General features: G+C 63.4%; 3 protein-coding genes across 3 annotated transcripts; all 3 read left to right on the top strand.

Annotated features, from left to right (window-relative positions):
- Window positions 1-197: 197 nt before the first annotated feature.
- On the top strand, window positions 198-3,062 carry GPR152 (G protein-coupled receptor 152). The gene is made up of 3 exons (XM_044260343.1): window positions 198-310; window positions 1,238-2,654; window positions 2,892-3,062. The coding sequence occupies exons 1-3, from the start codon at window positions 198-200 to the stop codon at window positions 3,060-3,062; spliced, it is 1,701 nt and encodes a 566-aa protein (XP_044116278.1).
- A 4,310-nt stretch (window positions 3,063-7,372) lies between these two features.
- Window positions 7,373-12,549, top strand: CORO1B (coronin 1B). The gene is made up of 11 exons (XM_044259826.1): window positions 7,373-7,459; window positions 8,205-8,407; window positions 8,635-8,757; window positions 8,874-9,003; window positions 9,143-9,324; window positions 9,426-9,545; window positions 10,191-10,295; window positions 10,381-10,526; window positions 10,769-10,826; window positions 11,677-11,955; window positions 12,084-12,549. Exons 2-11 carry the CDS (start codon window positions 8,207-8,209, stop codon window positions 12,207-12,209), a joined length of 1,470 nt encoding a protein of 489 aa, XP_044115761.1. The 5' UTR covers window positions 7,373-7,459; window positions 8,205-8,206; the 3' UTR covers window positions 12,210-12,549.
- A 635-nt stretch (window positions 12,550-13,184) lies between these two features.
- On the top strand, window positions 13,185-15,049 carry LOC122913697 (protein tyrosine phosphatase receptor type C associated protein). Its single transcript, XM_044260342.1, has 3 exons — window positions 13,185-13,323; window positions 13,460-13,563; window positions 14,227-15,049. The coding sequence occupies exons 1-3, from the start codon at window positions 13,185-13,187 to the stop codon at window positions 14,845-14,847; spliced, it is 864 nt and encodes a 287-aa protein (XP_044116277.1). The 3' UTR covers window positions 14,848-15,049.
- Window positions 15,050-15,100: the final 51 nt, after the last annotated feature.

The following is a 15,100-nucleotide window of genomic DNA, read 5'->3' as shown; positions in this document are numbered from 1 at the left end:
AGAAGAGGTGGACCTTAGAGGTGGGGGAAACCCAGAGCCTGCTCGGAGGCAGCCGGGCCCAGGGTGAGGAGGTTTTAGCCCTCTGGCTCTGTCAGGGATGGGGTGGCCTGGCTGGTCACTTGGCCCTGCTAGGCCGGGGTTAGGGTTTCCCGGTGAGCAGCCCCATGAATGATTGATGTCTTCTCAGCTTGGGTTTCATGCCGGCCGCCTTAGTGCCGCCGGGCGCCATGCAGCAGGCCCTGCTGGCGTGGGGCCCCGCGGATGGCTGGACCCCTGGGCAGGCAGGCACGCCCCAGACCGCACCTCACAGGTAAGCCAGGCCTCACCTGTGGGGGCTCAGGGCAGCTCAGGGCTATGATCCAGCAGAGGCTGGAGCTGGCAGAGCAGGGTCTGCCTGAGGAAGAGGCTTAGCGGGGAGGAGAGCCCCGGGCTACAGGCAGAGGGGCCGGAGTGGTGGGCACAGGCAGGAGCCGGACTTTGGGGGCTGTCTACATACTCCCTTGACTCAGCCCTCAGCACCTTCTCCACCCTCAGAGGGAAAGTCCCTCCACCCATAAGGTCTATGAGGGAAGGTAGAGGCTGGGTGGGAGAGGCAGCAGGCCTCCAGGGTCCCAGTCACTCTATCCTCATCACGCTGCTCAGCCCCGACCCCTTCTGTCTGGTGGCCTCAGAGGACCACCTTCTGCCTGAGCTGTGAGAATGAGGACAGGGCCCCAGAGGGAGGTCGAGGATGATGAAGAGGGTCGAGCTGCTTCCGGGACAGCTGTCCTGGCCTGAGCTGCAGACCCCCACCTGAGTTCAGGCACTGCACATGCTTCGGGGAGGGTCTCCTCTGGCCCAGGATCCTGGGACTCCTACGCCCCCCCCCCCACCAATCTGGGGATCTTAAAGCACTTGAATCCCAGGATACCAGATGGGAAAGGGCCTGCGGCGATCTGACCAAGCAGTTTGCACAAACTGTCCTCCCTGGAGCCCCAGGGGTGCTCCCCTTCCTTTAATCTGAGCACTCCCTTCTCGTTCATGTGGGAGTTCTGCTGTGCTATTTTATTTGAAGAAAACATTCACAGCTTTAAAAATATGTTCGAAAGCCAACTCTATCAGGTGCACTGGGATTCGGAGTGGCAGAATGGTTAGGTGTGAGTTTCAGGCCTGGAGCCTCTGTCCTACCTCTGACCTTGGGCAAGTCACCAATCCTCTGAACCTTCCTTCCCTCTCCTGTAAAACGGATTGTCTGAAGACTAGGTGGCGTCATCTACTTAAAGGCCCCGGCCGAGGCTAACCACCCAAAAGGCGATGACAATGGCTCAGAGAAGGACAGTGACGTGCCTGGAGACACACAGCACCCTTTCTCTCATACTCAGTCCCTCATGATTCCATTGATCCATCAGGCGGCCGCCCTGTGGACAGCACACAGGGGACCTCGGACGGACACCGCAATGAAAGCCGACCCGGGTGCCGCCGGCCTCGGGCCCCGCACAGAGCCAGACGATGAAGACTACTATCCCCAGGGTGTCTGGGACACGGTCTTCCTGGTGGCCCTGCTGCTCCTGGGGCTGCCAGCCAACGGGCTCATGGCGTGGCTGGCTGGCTCGCAGGCCCGGCAGGGAGCGGGCAGGCGGCTTGCCCTGCTCCTGCTCAGCCTGGCCCTCTCGGATTTTCTATTCCTGGCGGCGGCAGCCTTCCAGATCCTGGAGATCCAGCGGGGAGGACACTGGCCGCTGGGGACGGCGGCCTGCCGCTTCTACTACTTCCTGTGGGGTGTGTCCTACTCCTCCGGCCTCTTCCTGCTGGCGGCGCTCAGTGTGGACCGCTGCCTGCTGGCGCTGTGCCCACGCTGGTACCCGGGGCACCGCCCGGCCCGCCTGCCCCTCTGGGTCTGCGCCGGCGTCTGGGTGCTGGCCACGCTCTTCAGTGTGCCCTGGCTGGTCTTCCCGGAGGCCGCCGACTGGTGGTACGACCTAGTCATCTGCCTAGATTTTTGGGACAGCGAGGAGCTGCCCCTGCGGATGCTCGAGATCCTGGGGGGCTTCCTGCCTTTCCTCCTGCTGCTCGTCTGCCACGTGCTCACCCAGGCCGCCACCGCCTGCAAGACCTGCTGCCGCCGGCCGAGGCCCGCAGCCTCCCGTGGCTTTGCCCGCGTGGCCCAGACCATCCTGTCTGCCTACGTGGTCTTGCGGCTGCCCTACCACCTGGCGCAGCTGCTGTACCTGGCCTTCCTGTGGGACGTCTACCCCGGCTACCTGCTCTGGGAGGCCCTGGTCTACTCCGACTACCTGACCCTGCTCAACAGCTGCCTCAGTCCCTTCCTCTGCCTCCTGGCCAGTGCCGACCTGCGCGCCCTGCTGCGCGCCGTGCTCTCCTCCTTCGCGGCGGCTCTCTGTGAAGAATGGCCCGGCAGCTTCACGCCGGCCGAGCCACAGACCCAAGTGGATTCTGGGGGCCACACTTCGCCAGGGCCCATGGCCCAGCCACAGTTGGATTCTGTGGCCCCTCCACAGTTGGATTCTGTGGCACCCCCACGGGTGGACCCCACAGCCCAGCCACAGTTGGATTCTGTGGCACCCCCAGGGGCGGACCCCACAGCCCAGCCACAGTTGGATTCTGTGGCCCCTCCACAGTTGGATTCCGTGGCTCCTCCACAACTGGATTCTGTGGCACCTCCACAGGTGGACCCCATAGCCCAGCCACAGTTGGAGCCTGTGGCCCCCCAACAGGCGGACCCCACAGCCCAGCCACAATTGGAGACTGTGGCCCCCCCACAGGCAGACTCCTCTGCCCAGCCACAGTTGGAGCCTGTGGCCCCCCCACAGTCAGATTTTGTGGTCCAGCCTCAGCTGAACTCAGCTCAGCCCCATTTGGACGTTGTGGTTCAGGCACAAGAGAGCCCTAAGGCCCAGACCCCCGGACCCCCTTCTGGTTCAGCCCCCAGGCCCCGTGATGAAGCTTCCTCTGCTCCCTCCACAGATCCCACCCCAGAAGCCCCCGAGAATCCAGCTGTGCCTGCTGCCTGTGAGGGAGAAAGCCCCAGCAGTGTCCCCCCAGAGGAGACAGGCCCCACATGAGGGTCCCGGAAAGCCCAGGCCCATCAGGGCACGGGAAGTACCTGAGGGGGACAAACGAAGCAGCCAGTCAGAGCAGAGGGGAGCCATGGAGGACGTCATTGTGGAAAACCCCACCCAGTCCCCGGGGCCTGGCAGGAGGACTTTGGGGAAGTGAAAAATGAAGCACCAAAATGTCCCAGGCAGTTTGTCGCAAACGTCTTGTCCCCATCAGGTCCCACTTATCCCCTTCACCCAGTGGCCCAGCAGTCGGAGCCCATGGTCTCCGGCTGGGCTCTGCCCCCGACAGCCCAGACCCCATGGACCGTCTCCCCCAGCCTCAGTCCTGCAGGAGACAGCCAGCAGGGGCGAGCGCCTGTGCTGACCTCCCTTTGCTCCTTCCCTCCCTCTTCTCCTCCCTCTCTGACCCTCTAACAGTGGGGACGCCACAGGAGGAAGTCCCTGCAGAGAGGGAGGGCATTCAAGGGCCTGCAGGACCCTGGGGCCTAGGAGCCCAGGCAGGCTGGCCGGGCCCCTTGCCCACAACAGGTGGTGAGACCTTCGGCGGTCTTCCCTCAGCAAGGCAGCGGGAGCGGAGGCCAGAGCTACCAAGCCCGGATTCCACTCGGGCTCCCGTGACTCTGGCTAAGCCGCTTTACCCTCTCAGCTTCTGCCGCATCCGCCAGATGCGAGGGTTAAGTCAGAAAGTGTGGGAGGCGCTCAGCTAGAGCCTGGCACACAGTGGGGCCTCAGGAATCAGAAGTCCTACCCTCACGGCTGTCTAGAAAGGTCCCTTGCAGGGGCTGGAGTCAGATGGGAGGAGATGCCTCCTGGCCTGGCCCTTGGGAGCTTTGAGACAGATCAGCTGTGCCTGTGACCAGTTCTGGGCCTCAGCCTCCCCCGGGGAGCCTGAGACAGCACGAAGCCAACTCTGTGCCTCTCATGGCTCCAGAGGACTTCAGCGCCTGCGCCCTCCACTCAAGGGCGCGACTAGGGTCCACCCAACCCAGCCGCCGGCCTCCCAGTCTACAGAGTGTCCTGGTCCTGCCTCCAGCTGAGCCCCTTCTTTGCCCTCAACCCACAGGCTGGGGGTGGGGGGCGGTGGGGGACAGCCAAAGAGAGAGCTCTGGGGACCAGCGGTTCCAGAAAGGGTACAGGCCCCCATGAGGTCGAGCCCCGTCTTCCCTCTCAAGCTGCAGACACTGCAAGAAAAAGTAGGAAGCATTGAAGTTCTCATTTCTGTACCCCCCTTCCCTTTCACACCGGCGCTCTCTTCTGGCTGCCCCCTTCACCCAGCTTTCCCTCCCCCAAACTGTGCTCCAGAACCATGAGCCCTTCACCCTTTTAACTGACCCCCCCTCCCATCCTTTGAGCTGCCCTGACCGCTGGTGTAGACGACAGATGTTTCTGTGCAGCCCTTCCAGGTCTGCCTCTGTCTGAATAAGGCAGCAGGCAGGGCGCGGGGTCTGGAGAGGTGCAGAGAGATCTGGATCCGGGTTGCTCTTCACCTCAGCGTTCTCCTGAGGTAGAACGGGGCGGTGGTGTTCCCCTTTAGTTCCCCTTTCGAGGGCTGGGCCCGGGGATGGAAGCGGGCTCAACAGTGGCAATGCTGGGGGGCCCCTAATTCTAGCATTTCCTGCCGACGGGAATGTGGACACTGAGGCTGCAGGGGAGAGATATCTGAACGGGCACAAATTTGTTGAATTCATTCATTTATTGAGCACTTGCTAGGTGACCTTCTGGCCAGCCCTCCATTCTAGGGACACATGGCCACATGGGGTGGGGGGCATGACCTCGGGTGCCCCTTGGGGGGTCTTTTGAATCCCAGCTCCACCATTCACCAGCTGTGGGATCTTCAGCAAAGCCCTTGGCTTCTTTGAGACTCAGTTTCCTCATCTGTAAAATGGGGATCAGATCAAGGGTCCCCATTCCCTAGGAGTGTTCATCTCTATGAAGTACTTGGATCCTTGCCTGGCAAAGAGTAAGTGCTGAATAATTTGTTAGCCATTAATGTAATTATACCGGTGGGCATCCCCAAGACTCACCCAGGCCTGGGACTGACACTCACCCAGGGGCCAGAGCTCACATGGCTGTTGACTAGGCATTGTCCCCTCCATTGTACTGCTTTCCACTTCTGCAAGAAATGCACCACCCCACTGGGTGCATAGCCCCTGGAGCTAGGGTCCGGACTGGAGTCATTCTCGGGGCACTCTGCAGTGCCCTTCCCCCTTTCCCCCAGAGATCAGTCCCAAAGCTTTTCCAACAGGACGTGCAGAGCAGGCACGAGACCCCCAGTGCCTGCCACGTGCCTTCACCTCTGGTCCCCGTTTCAAACCCAGCCTTTGGGAGAGTGGGGAAGCCCCACCTCCAAGGTCCCAAGGGCAAATCTCCTCCATAACGGGAATTGCTATCCAGGAGAAAGAGCGGTGTTATGAAGGGTTTTGTGGGATGAAGAGGAGTTCTACTGGTGACCCCCCAGAAGAGGGTTTTGTGTTAGAGGAATATGGACACCCAAGGCCACAGAGAGTGAAGGCAGGGCTCCTCCCTGACATTCTATAGTCCATCTACCTCACCCCTAACACCCTGGGGAGGGGGGCTCCTGCTGCCCTCTAGGAGACGCGCCCCTTCTCCAGCTGAGAGGTGCATTTATTCTGAGTTGTGAATATGAACATTTTCAATTCTACATTCAGGACTGCTGTTCATTCATTCATTCATTCAGCGTACAGGACTTGACCCCACGCGGTGTGCTAGGTCTCCTTCTGGGTGCTGAGGATACAGTGGGAACAAGGACAAAGTGCTACCCTCAGTTTGCTGACATTCTAGTGGGGCAGGGCAGACAAAAAGCAAATACACAAATAATTACATAGTAGAACATCAGATAGGGATTAAGGAGGAGGCAGGAGGAACAAGTAAGGGTCAGAGAGTGACCAGCGAGGGGGGTGGACTGAGACCTGGAGAAAGTGAGAGATGGAGCCTTTTCACAATCTGGGGGGAGAGTTTCCAGACGGAGGGAACAGGATGTATCCAGGCCCTGGTGTGGGAAAGAAGGGGGTTTGTTTCAGGAGGATCAGTGTCACTGGGCCACGTGCCAGGAGAGGACAGAGGAAGGTGATGTATGGGGGGGTGGCACAAGGACTAAAGTTATTTCAAGTGTGACAGTGAGGAGTGTGGAGAGAGTCTAGTTTGGGCTTTAAACAACTCCTGGCTCTTGCCTGGAGGGCACATTGGAGAAACAGGCTTAGTAGCTGCATTCCCTTTTCCAAAGCACCCTCATTCCTGTCCTTTTTTGGAAGGGTCAGCCTGTCCCAGGGTGTGTGGAACAGAGGGAAAAGCAAGGACTTTGGAGCCAAACAGATGGGGACTAAATCTTGGTAGGGTGACCTGGGACAGGCACCCCTCCCCTCTGAGCTGTTTCCTCATCAGGGAGCGGGAAGGGGTTAAGAGGGTGTAAGTCCCAGCCTGCGTGAGACACAGGGGGGCCTCCTGCAGCCCCAGATAAGTCTCCTTCTGGCTTTACTCTTCCCTCCTCTTCCTATCTACCTCTCTTTTTCAGGGAAAAAGGAAGGTGAGGGAGGGGCCCCGACCGCTAGGGAAACCAGCCCCAGGCAGAGGGGACAGTTTGTGCCTGTTGGACTTACAGAGACACTTAAGTGCCCCCCAGGGTGAGACAGGGACAGGGATGGGTAGATCTGAGGAGGCCAGTTTGGACTCCTATCCCAGGAGCTAGCTAAGAGGGGTCATCTGCGGACAGACCACTAGCCTGGGATCTGGTAGGGACATGTTCCCATTTCTATTTTTAATAAGGAGGCTCAGCAGGCCCCAGGGGTGTTCACCGAAAAAAGTGGGTTGGCTGGGGCCTTCCACGCGCCCCTCAAAACACCGCTGCTGTATTTACATTGTTCATCACGAGCGTGTAATTTTGTAACCTTTAAAAAGAGGCACGTGAATATATCGACTGTCAGACCTGATACTGTATTTCGGAGTCGGGGGTGGACTGCATGTATGCGCTGGGCTCCGTCCAATCCTGACAATCCCGAGCGCACGGCCAGAGGAGCAGGACCGGGAAGGCGCCGGGGTCGCGGACTAGCTGCACCCCGCAAACCGCACCCACCGCCCCTCCGACCCCCACCCCTATCTCCGCCCCTTCGCCCGGGAGGGACCTGGAGCCCGAGGGGCGGGGCTCGCCCTGGCACCGCCCCTGCGCTCCCCTAGCTCCAGCGATCGGGGCCTCCGGGGCCCACTCGCAGTCTCCCGCCCCGCCCCTCCGCGCGTGACCTCGGCCCCGCCCCCGCGAGCCCCCGCCCCGCCCCCCCGCCCCCAGTCCCCGGCTCCTCTGTCACTTCCTGATTCCCGCTTCCTGCTTCCCAGAGGCCGGGATCCGGAGCCGCCCGAGGCCGGTGCCGCAGCCCCCGGCGTCCCCGGTGAGCGCGGCGGGCCGGAGCTGGGAGCGCGAGCGCGGGACCGGGCGGGGCTGCGGGGGCGGAGCCGCGAGAGGCCGGGGTGGGGGGTCGCGAGTCGGAGGAGCCCTTACCCTCCGCGGCGCTCCACCCTCAGCCCCAACTCCCTGTGGCCGCCCAGCGTTTCCCCCTCTAGGTTCACCTTGGACCCCGCTCCGAGGACGCCCTGGGATGCTCTGCGGCCAGAAGCGGCATCCTGATCCCCCGCCCAGTCCCTGCCAGGCCCCCTGGGCCGGCCTGGGGCTCCCTGCAGCTCCCTGCACATTTCTGCAGCCACTGCACATTCCCCGGGGCTCAGAACTCGGGCCTAGCGCGGCTCCACACTGGAGACCTTTCCCCATCACCCAGCTTCCAAATCCTGGGCAGGAAGGAGCTCGTTTGGAACTGACTCGGACCCACAGAGGAGCTAAGCTTGCCCTGGCTTCCGCACCTCCCACCTCCCCCACACATACCAGAGCCGGGGAGGCGCCTGGCTAGGGTCCTGCAAAGCCCCTCTGGACTCAACAGTGTGGGCCTTGGGTCAGTTCACTGCCCCCCGCCACCTCGATGCCCCCTTGATGGGTGGCAGGGTCTGCACCTGTGACCGCGTTCTGTAACTGTGGAAACTGCAAGCCAAGACCCGGTTGAGTCCTCCCCACCTCCCTTGCCCTGGGAGGGTTGAGGGCTGTTGGGATGGGTGAGGGCTGATGGAAGCCTCCCCGCCCTGCAGACATGTCCTTCCGCAAAGTGGTCAGGCAGAGCAAATTCCGGCACGTGTTTGGACAACCAGTCAAGAATGACCAGTGCTATGAAGATATTCGAGTGTCCCGTGTCACCTGGGACAGCACCTTCTGCGCCGTCAATCCCAAATTCCTGGCTGTGATCGTGGAGGCCAGCGGCGGGGGTGCCTTCCTGGTGCTCCCCCTGAGCAAGGTGGGCTCCGTGAGCAAGGGGTGAGGACTGGAGACGGGCCACACCTGCCAGACCTCACTTTCCGTAACTCGCCCATCCCTACTCCACTGTGGGCAGGTGTCATGATTCAGATTTATTGCCTAAAAGAGGTGTTAGCCCAGATGGAGAGAGGTTTACTACCACAGAGGCAGGGTCAGAGGCAACAAACATTTCCTTCTCCCCCTTGACTGCCCCTCTCGTGCCCGCAGACGGGCCGCATTGACAAGGCCTACCCGACGGTGTGTGGACACACTGGACCCGTCCTGGACATCGATTGGTGTCCCCACAACGACGAAGTCATTGCCAGTGGCTCAGAGGACTGTACAGTCATGGTGAGGCATGGAGCTGTGGTTGGGCCCGGGTCACAGGTGTGGCTCAAGGCTGCCGGCAGCCGGGGCCAAGCAGAGGCCTCAACTGGCTTCTCCCCTGCAACCCCCACGCCCCGCAGGTGTGGCAGATCCCGGAAAACGGGCTCACCGCCCCGCTCACAGAGCCAGTGGTGCTGCTGGAGGGACACACCAAGCGAGTGGGCATTGTCACCTGGCACCCGACAGCCCGCAACGTGCTGCTTAGTGCAGGTCCGCACCGCCCGCCCCGCCCCCTCTGCACAGCTCCAGAACCCACACCCTCTCCCAGGCCCACCCGACAGGGGGCCGGGTGTGGCGCCTGGAGGGTGGTCCGAGCCCGCCTGGTGGGCTGACAGCCCCTGCCCGGCAGGCTGTGACAACGTGGTGCTCATCTGGAACGTGGGCACGGCGGAGGAGCTGTACCGCCTGGACAGTCTGCACCCCGACCTCATCTACAACGTCAGCTGGAACCGCAACGGCAGCCTCTTCTGCTCCGCCTGCAAAGACAAGAGCGTGCGCGTCATCGACCCCCGCCGGGGCACCCTGGTGGCGGTGAGCGACCCTGGATGCCTGGGGGGCGGCAGTGGACAGGCCAGGGGGCTCTGTCGGCTGCCGCACTGACCACTCTGCACCCCTCCTCCTGTCCCGGATAGGAGAGGGAGAAGGCTCACGAAGGGGCCCGTCCCATGCGGGCCATCTTCCTGGCGGATGGCAAGGTGTTCACCACAGGCTTCAGCCGCATGAGCGAGCGGCAGCTGGCGCTGTGGGACCCGGTGAGTAGCCACGGTCAGCCTGAGGGTCAGGCTTGGTTGAGACTTGGACTCCCACCTGGGCAAGGAGGGTAGGAGTCACCCTGGAGAGGTGTGGGTCCGCGGTTCTCAGCCTGGCACCTGAGGCTCTCGGGACCTGGAACCCTGCCAGCCTCTTCTGTCCTTGCCCCTCGCTCTCCAGCCTCCTCTGCTGCCTCCAGCATCCTCCAGGCCCTCACCAACACTGTTCTTGCCAGTTGAAAGCCCTTCCCTCCTTGGCTTGCCTGTTCCCATCTGGTGGCCCTTTGGGGCCCAGTGCAGAGGCCCTCCCCTCCAGGAAGCCTCCCAGCCCTTTTCCTGAAGTGTTCTGTCTCACAGCCCTGTGCTGCTGTGTAGTGGCCTCCGTGGGTCCCTCTGAGACAGGGTAGTGCTGCCTGGCACCCCCCTGCTCGCACGTGGTGGGGACTAAAGGCCTGGAGTGGCCCAGGAAAGTGGGATCCTGGGAGTGAGAGGGATCCAGGAGGGTGGGAGAAAATCCATCTGGCATTGGTGGGGGCCGTGCCAGCTGGCATGGGAGGTGGCCTGGGGCCAGCCCTGATGGGCCTGGACGGTGAGGAGAGGGAAAGAAGGTTCCAGCCTGGCCTCACTGCCCACCACCCCATATGGCAGGAAAACCTTGAGGAACCCATGGCCCTACAGGAACTGGACTCGAGCAATGGGGCGCTGCTGCCCTTCTACGACCCAGACACCAACGTGGTCTACGTCTGCGGCAAGGTGGGGCCAGGCAGGGTGGATGGACGGGTGCGGGGGGATCAGACGGCCCGCTTGGGTGCTGACCCCTGCCGCCTCCCCTCCGCAGGGCGACTCCAGCATCCGGTACTTTGAGATCACAGATGAGCCCCCCTATATCCACTTCCTGAACACTTTCACTAGCAAGGAGCCCCAGAGGGGCATGGGCAGCATGCCTAAGAGGGGCCTGGAGGTCAGCAAGTGCGAGATCGCCCGGTAAGAGGGGCCTCCCACGTGGCTGGCTGCACGGGGCTGAGTCGTCCCCCATCAGCCGTGGCTGGCCAGGATGAGCAGTCAGATCTTGGGAGGCTGCTGAGGAGCAGGAATCAGCCCGCAGCAGGGCCAGGGTCAAGGTCGGACTATGGAGGGCTTGGGGTGAGGCCCAGAAGTGGAGAGTGCAGGGGAGCCCTCGAGGGACAGGTACCACCCACAGTTCCTCCCTCCCTTCCCTTTCCCAGGTTCTACAAACTGCATGAGCGCAAGTGTGAGCCCATCGTCATGACTGTGCCAAGAAAGGTGAGGCCACCTGGTGCCCTGCCCACCCACTCCCTTCCCCAGCGGACGGGCCACGCGGTGGGGACCGGGCTGAGGCCTCTGAATGGGATGTGGTTGAGTGTGGATGTGGTCAGTGGGCTGTGAGTGTGACGTGGATACCAGCACGCCTTTGGGTCACTGCCAGGCATAGGGCCGTGCCAGGCGTAGGGCTGTGCCAGGCGTGGGACAAGGAGTGAGACAGGGTGAGCTGAAGCCCCACTCTGGAAGAGCCGCGGGAGGCGGACAGGTGCCGGGCAGGCCTGGAGGGCTCCCTGGGGCCGGAAAGGCAGGACCCAACAACATGGCTGGGGGGTGGCCCTCCAGCGGTGGGTCAGGCCAGGCCAACGGCACGGAGGGAAGAGTGGAGAGAGGGTCCAGGGCCTGGCTGTGGCGGAGACTCCCACCAAGAGAGGATCAGCCCACATGTGGCCGGGCCTCCGATGCCCAGCCTTGAACCCTGGAGGAGCCTCATTCTTCGGCCGGTGCTTACCGGCCACGCGCCTCCCAGGGAGGAGAGCTGTGAAGGAGGCTGGCGGGGTTTACCGTCTGTGGGACACAGGGCTTCCAGAATCCCACGAAGCCACGTGGCTGACCCCTGCTTAGGAGTGTGGGGAAGGTTTCTGAGAGAGTTGGTGGCCTCACCCCGAAGGGAAGTGAAACGAGAGATTTGTGCTTTACAGAGGCCACAGGGGCCAGGGCGTGGGAGGCTGGGTTGACGGGGCGCAGGCCTGGAGGCCGAGAGCGATAAGAAGGTGGCTACCCAGGTTCCAGACAAGATGACCCTACCACGGGGCCCCCCGGCTGATCCGGACCTCCCCCGCCCCCCGCCCAGTCGGACCTCTTCCAGGACGATCTGTACCCTGACACGGCCGGGCCTGAGGCGGCCCTGGAGGCAGAGGAGTGGGTGAGCGGGCAGGATGCCAACCCCATCCTCATCTCCCTGCGGGAGGCCTATGTGCCCAGCAAGCAGCGGGACCTGAAGGTCAGCAGGCGCAACGTGTTACCAGATAGCCGGCCTGCCGCGGCTCCCAGCTCGGCCCGCCCGGGGGCCACCGGCTCTGCTGCGTCCATCCATACGACCGTTTCCAGCGGCAGCCTTGCCGGAGCCATGGTACGTGCCCCCCAGGGGCCCTGGTCTGCGGTGTGTGTGCCTGAACCCTTCATGGGCCAGGGCGTCTGTTGACCGGGGGAGGGCTGCAGCTCCGCGCCCCCTGACTCCTGCTCCCGCCGTCCCTGCAGGAGGCTGGGAAGCTGGAGGAGGTGATGCAGGAGCTGCGGGCACTGCGGGCGCTGGTCAAGGAACAGGGGGAGCGCATCGGTCGCCTGGAGGAGCAGCTCGGCCGCATGGAGAACGGGGACGCATAGGACCACAGGCCCAGGGGATGCCGCTCCCCCTCACTTCCTCCTCCTCCTCCACGCCTTCCTCACCCAGCCTCTGCTGGCAAGTCACACCACTAGCTGGCTGCCTCCTGCCCCCTGCCCGGGGCCTCTGGGCCAGGTTCAGGGACAGTCCACACTGACCCATCCTGTGGGCCTGGGCCAGAGCCACCGCCTGGCTCTTGTCATTGTCACTGTGGAGGATTTTTGTATCCAGGCAAGCTTATACTCTGAGGGACCATCTCCCCCCACTCCCTGCTCTCTCCCTGGAGGACGTGGGAGGGACAAGCTCTATATTTTCATTCCAAATAAAGTTCTCTTTCTAAAAGCCAGGTTTGCCCTTTGCAAAGGGTCGGGTTGGGAAAGTAAGTCTAGAACACTGGGGTGATGAAGGCAGCCCACAGGGATCACAGACGCGAGAAAGGGCTGGGGGCCAAGGGCTTCCCCCCGACCAAGTCATTGCTTCCCTGCATTCTGCCAGCTAGAGGAACTGTGGATGCCCAGGCCTGCACGGGCTGTGAACCGGTGCCTGGGTCCTCCTTTGGGAGGCCCGGCCAGAGGCTTCACAGCCCTGGCCTCATCCGGTGAGAGATCTGTGAGGCCCTAGTGTGGGTTAGCGGGTTAGGGTGGTCCCAAGAGGCCCGCGGCCCCCAGCGGGGGCCTATGGCAGGGAAGGCTGGGTGGGGGACGTGGGCAGGAAGCGGAAGCGCCCAGGGAGCCCCAGCTGCAGCTGAGCGCGCCAGAGCTCACTTCCACTCAACGCGGCCAGAGCTGGTGGCAGGCGCCCAGGCACCGAGGCCGGCGGACTGATGGTGAGCACGGGAGCCTGCTGGGTCCTGCGGTGGGGGCCCCGGAGGTCAGAGCTGGAATGTCTGGGCCCTGGGCGCTAAGGAGGGATCCCCGCACTGGGGCCCAGGAGCAGAAGCAGTCAGTCAAGGGCAGAGATGGGAGACCAGGGCAAGCATGGGGCAGAAGCTGGGTCTTCCTCTCACCTTGCCTCAGAGGTGGGCCCCCCTGGGACTCAGGGTGTGCCTCCAGCACCCCTCTCCAGGCCTGGCCCCGCTTCAGGAACCTCTGATAGACCCTCTCACCTGTTCTGCTGGTGAGCTGGGACCTGGGCACGGAACCTACCTGCATCCCTGAAGCCTGAGCGAACAGAGCCCGGGGAGAAGGGGAGGTTTGCCCGAGTCTCGGCCCCCCTCCCCCGCCACCTCCCACCTGCCTTGTTCCGACCGCAGGCTTCCTCTGGTGGCGGCACCCGCCTCCCCCAGCCCCAGGCCCTGCAAGCCTGAGGCCCCCAGGGACGGGAGTTGAACGGAAATGCTGCAGCTGGGGCCGTCCCGTGGGTGGGAGAGGAGGAGGGGCTTCAGGGACGCCCCCCCCCCATCCTGACACTTGACCAAGTGGAGGGTAAACAGTTGTCTGAGTTGGCCCCTCCATTCCCATGCCTCGGGAAGAGCAGATTCCCTTCCTCCCTCCCTCTGCATCTAGCGCCCGCGCAAGTGTCTGTCTTGACACGTCTGACCAGTGTTTGCTGAGCACCTACTGTGTGTGCCAGAAATGGTAGTGCTTAAGCCTGAAAGATGGCTGTGCCCTTGCCGCTTGCTCTGCTGGGGCAGATGAGGCAGGCTGTGTGAGGAATACCAGGGTGAGGAAAGCAGAGCCAGGCTGGGCCCGGCTGCAGAGGGGAGAGGCCGGGCAGTACTTCAGGCCAAGGTGAGCCGGCAGCAGTGTGGCTCTCGGGGATGGAGCATCCTGGGTGGAGGGAACAGCCGGCACGCGGGCCCCCCGCGGCACCGGCTCACGGAACGCAGCTGGGGTGGCAAAGGCGGGAGTCAGAGGCTCCAGAGCCACAGCTCAAAGGACCAGGGCCTTGTAGACCCAGTAAGAACGTGGGCCCTTCCGCTCACTGGTCCCCATTTTGCCCAAGAGGCAGCTGAGGACCCAGTCACGCGGCCTGACCACCCCCAGCCCCGGTGACGCGCCCCCGCCTGTCTCCCCACAGGACCTGCCCTGTGCCCTAGGGCTCGGGACACTGCTGGCCCTGCCGGGGGTCCTGGGCTCGGGCGGCAGTGCCGAGGATGGTGAGGGTCCCAACTCCGTCACTGTCCTGCTGCTGCTGCTGCTGTTGCTGCTGCTGGCCGCCGGCCTGGCGCTGGCCTGGTGCCGCCTCAGCCGGGACTCGGGGGGCTACTACCACCCGGCCCGCCTGAGCGCCGCGCTGTGGGGCCGCACCCGCCGCCTCCTCTGGGCCAGCCCGCCGGGCCGCTGGCTCCGGGCTCGGGCCGAGCTGGAGTCGCCCGACGAGGACCCCGAGCAGCCGCAGGACACGCAGGATGTGGAAGAGGACTACCACCTGGCCGGCGGCCTGGAGGAGGCAGAGTCCCTGGAGGAGGAGCAGCAGGCAGGAGAGGGGCCCGGCCCCCAGCAGGCCCCAGAGCCAGCTGACGAAGCACATGACAATAACATCGAAGCGGGCCTGGGCCTCAGATCCCAGGGGCCAGCGGGCTCAGGGGGCAGCGCTGAGGCCCTGCTGAGCGACCTGCACGCCTTCGCCGGCAGCGCGGCCTGGGACGACAGCGCCGAAGCGGCGGGGGGCCAGGGCCTCCACGTCACCGCTCTGTAAGAGCCAACGGGGTGGTCCACCCCCGTCACCGTACCCCTGTGTCCCAAGCTGTCCCGGACCCAGCATCACCCACACCCCCTCCCCATGAAGAGTCTCAAACGATCACTCCCCCAGCAGTTCTGTCCCCAAAGCTCTGCGGCCCTGTCCCCACCAGGAAGGGACACTGGGCAGCCATCTGAAATAAAACCCCTCCAGCCCCAAGGCTCTGTGGTCCTGTAGTGACCCTCCCCGTCTCTGAGCAGGGGCTCCTCCT

The sequence above is a fragment of the Neovison vison genome, chromosome 7 (genome assembly GCF_020171115.1).
Source record: "Neovison vison isolate M4711 chromosome 7, ASM_NN_V1, whole genome shotgun sequence".
In the NCBI taxonomy this organism is placed as follows: domain Eukaryota; kingdom Metazoa; phylum Chordata; class Mammalia; order Carnivora; family Mustelidae; genus Neogale; species Neogale vison.
Note: the sequence above shows the minus strand (reverse complement) of the source record. Positions and strands in the feature narration are given on the sequence as shown.

Excerpts from the sequence above, each read along its gene's own strand:
- GPR152 (XM_044260343.1), top strand. The coding sequence starts at position 198 with ATGCCGGCCGCCTTAGTGCCGCCGGGCGCCATGCAGCAGGCCCTGCTG. Across the intron at positions 311-1,237 it reads CCCCAGACCGCACCTCACAG|ACTAGGTGGCGTCATCTACT; the intron begins GTAAGCCAGGCC and ends GATTGTCTGAAG. Across the intron at positions 2,655-2,891 it reads CTCCACAACTGGATTCTGTG|GCCCAGACCCCCGGACCCCC; the intron begins GCACCTCCACAG and ends GAGAGCCCTAAG.
- CORO1B (XM_044259826.1), top strand. The coding sequence starts at position 8,207 with ATGTCCTTCCGCAAAGTGGTCAGGCAGAGCAAATTCCGGCACGTGTTT. Across the intron at positions 8,758-8,873 it reads CAGAGGACTGTACAGTCATG|GTGTGGCAGATCCCGGAAAA; the intron begins GTGAGGCATGGA and ends CACGCCCCGCAG. Across the intron at positions 9,325-9,425 it reads GCCGGGGCACCCTGGTGGCG|GAGAGGGAGAAGGCTCACGA; the intron begins GTGAGCGACCCT and ends TGTCCCGGATAG.
- LOC122913697 (XM_044260342.1), top strand. The coding sequence starts at position 13,185 with ATGGGGCAGAAGCTGGGTCTTCCTCTCACCTTGCCTCAGAGGTGGGCC. Across the intron at positions 13,324-13,459 it reads CCCTCTCACCTGTTCTGCTG|GCTTCCTCTGGTGGCGGCAC; the intron begins GTGAGCTGGGAC and ends TTCCGACCGCAG. Across the intron at positions 13,564-14,226 it reads GCTGCAGCTGGGGCCGTCCC|GACCTGCCCTGTGCCCTAGG; the intron begins GTGGGTGGGAGA and ends GTCTCCCCACAG.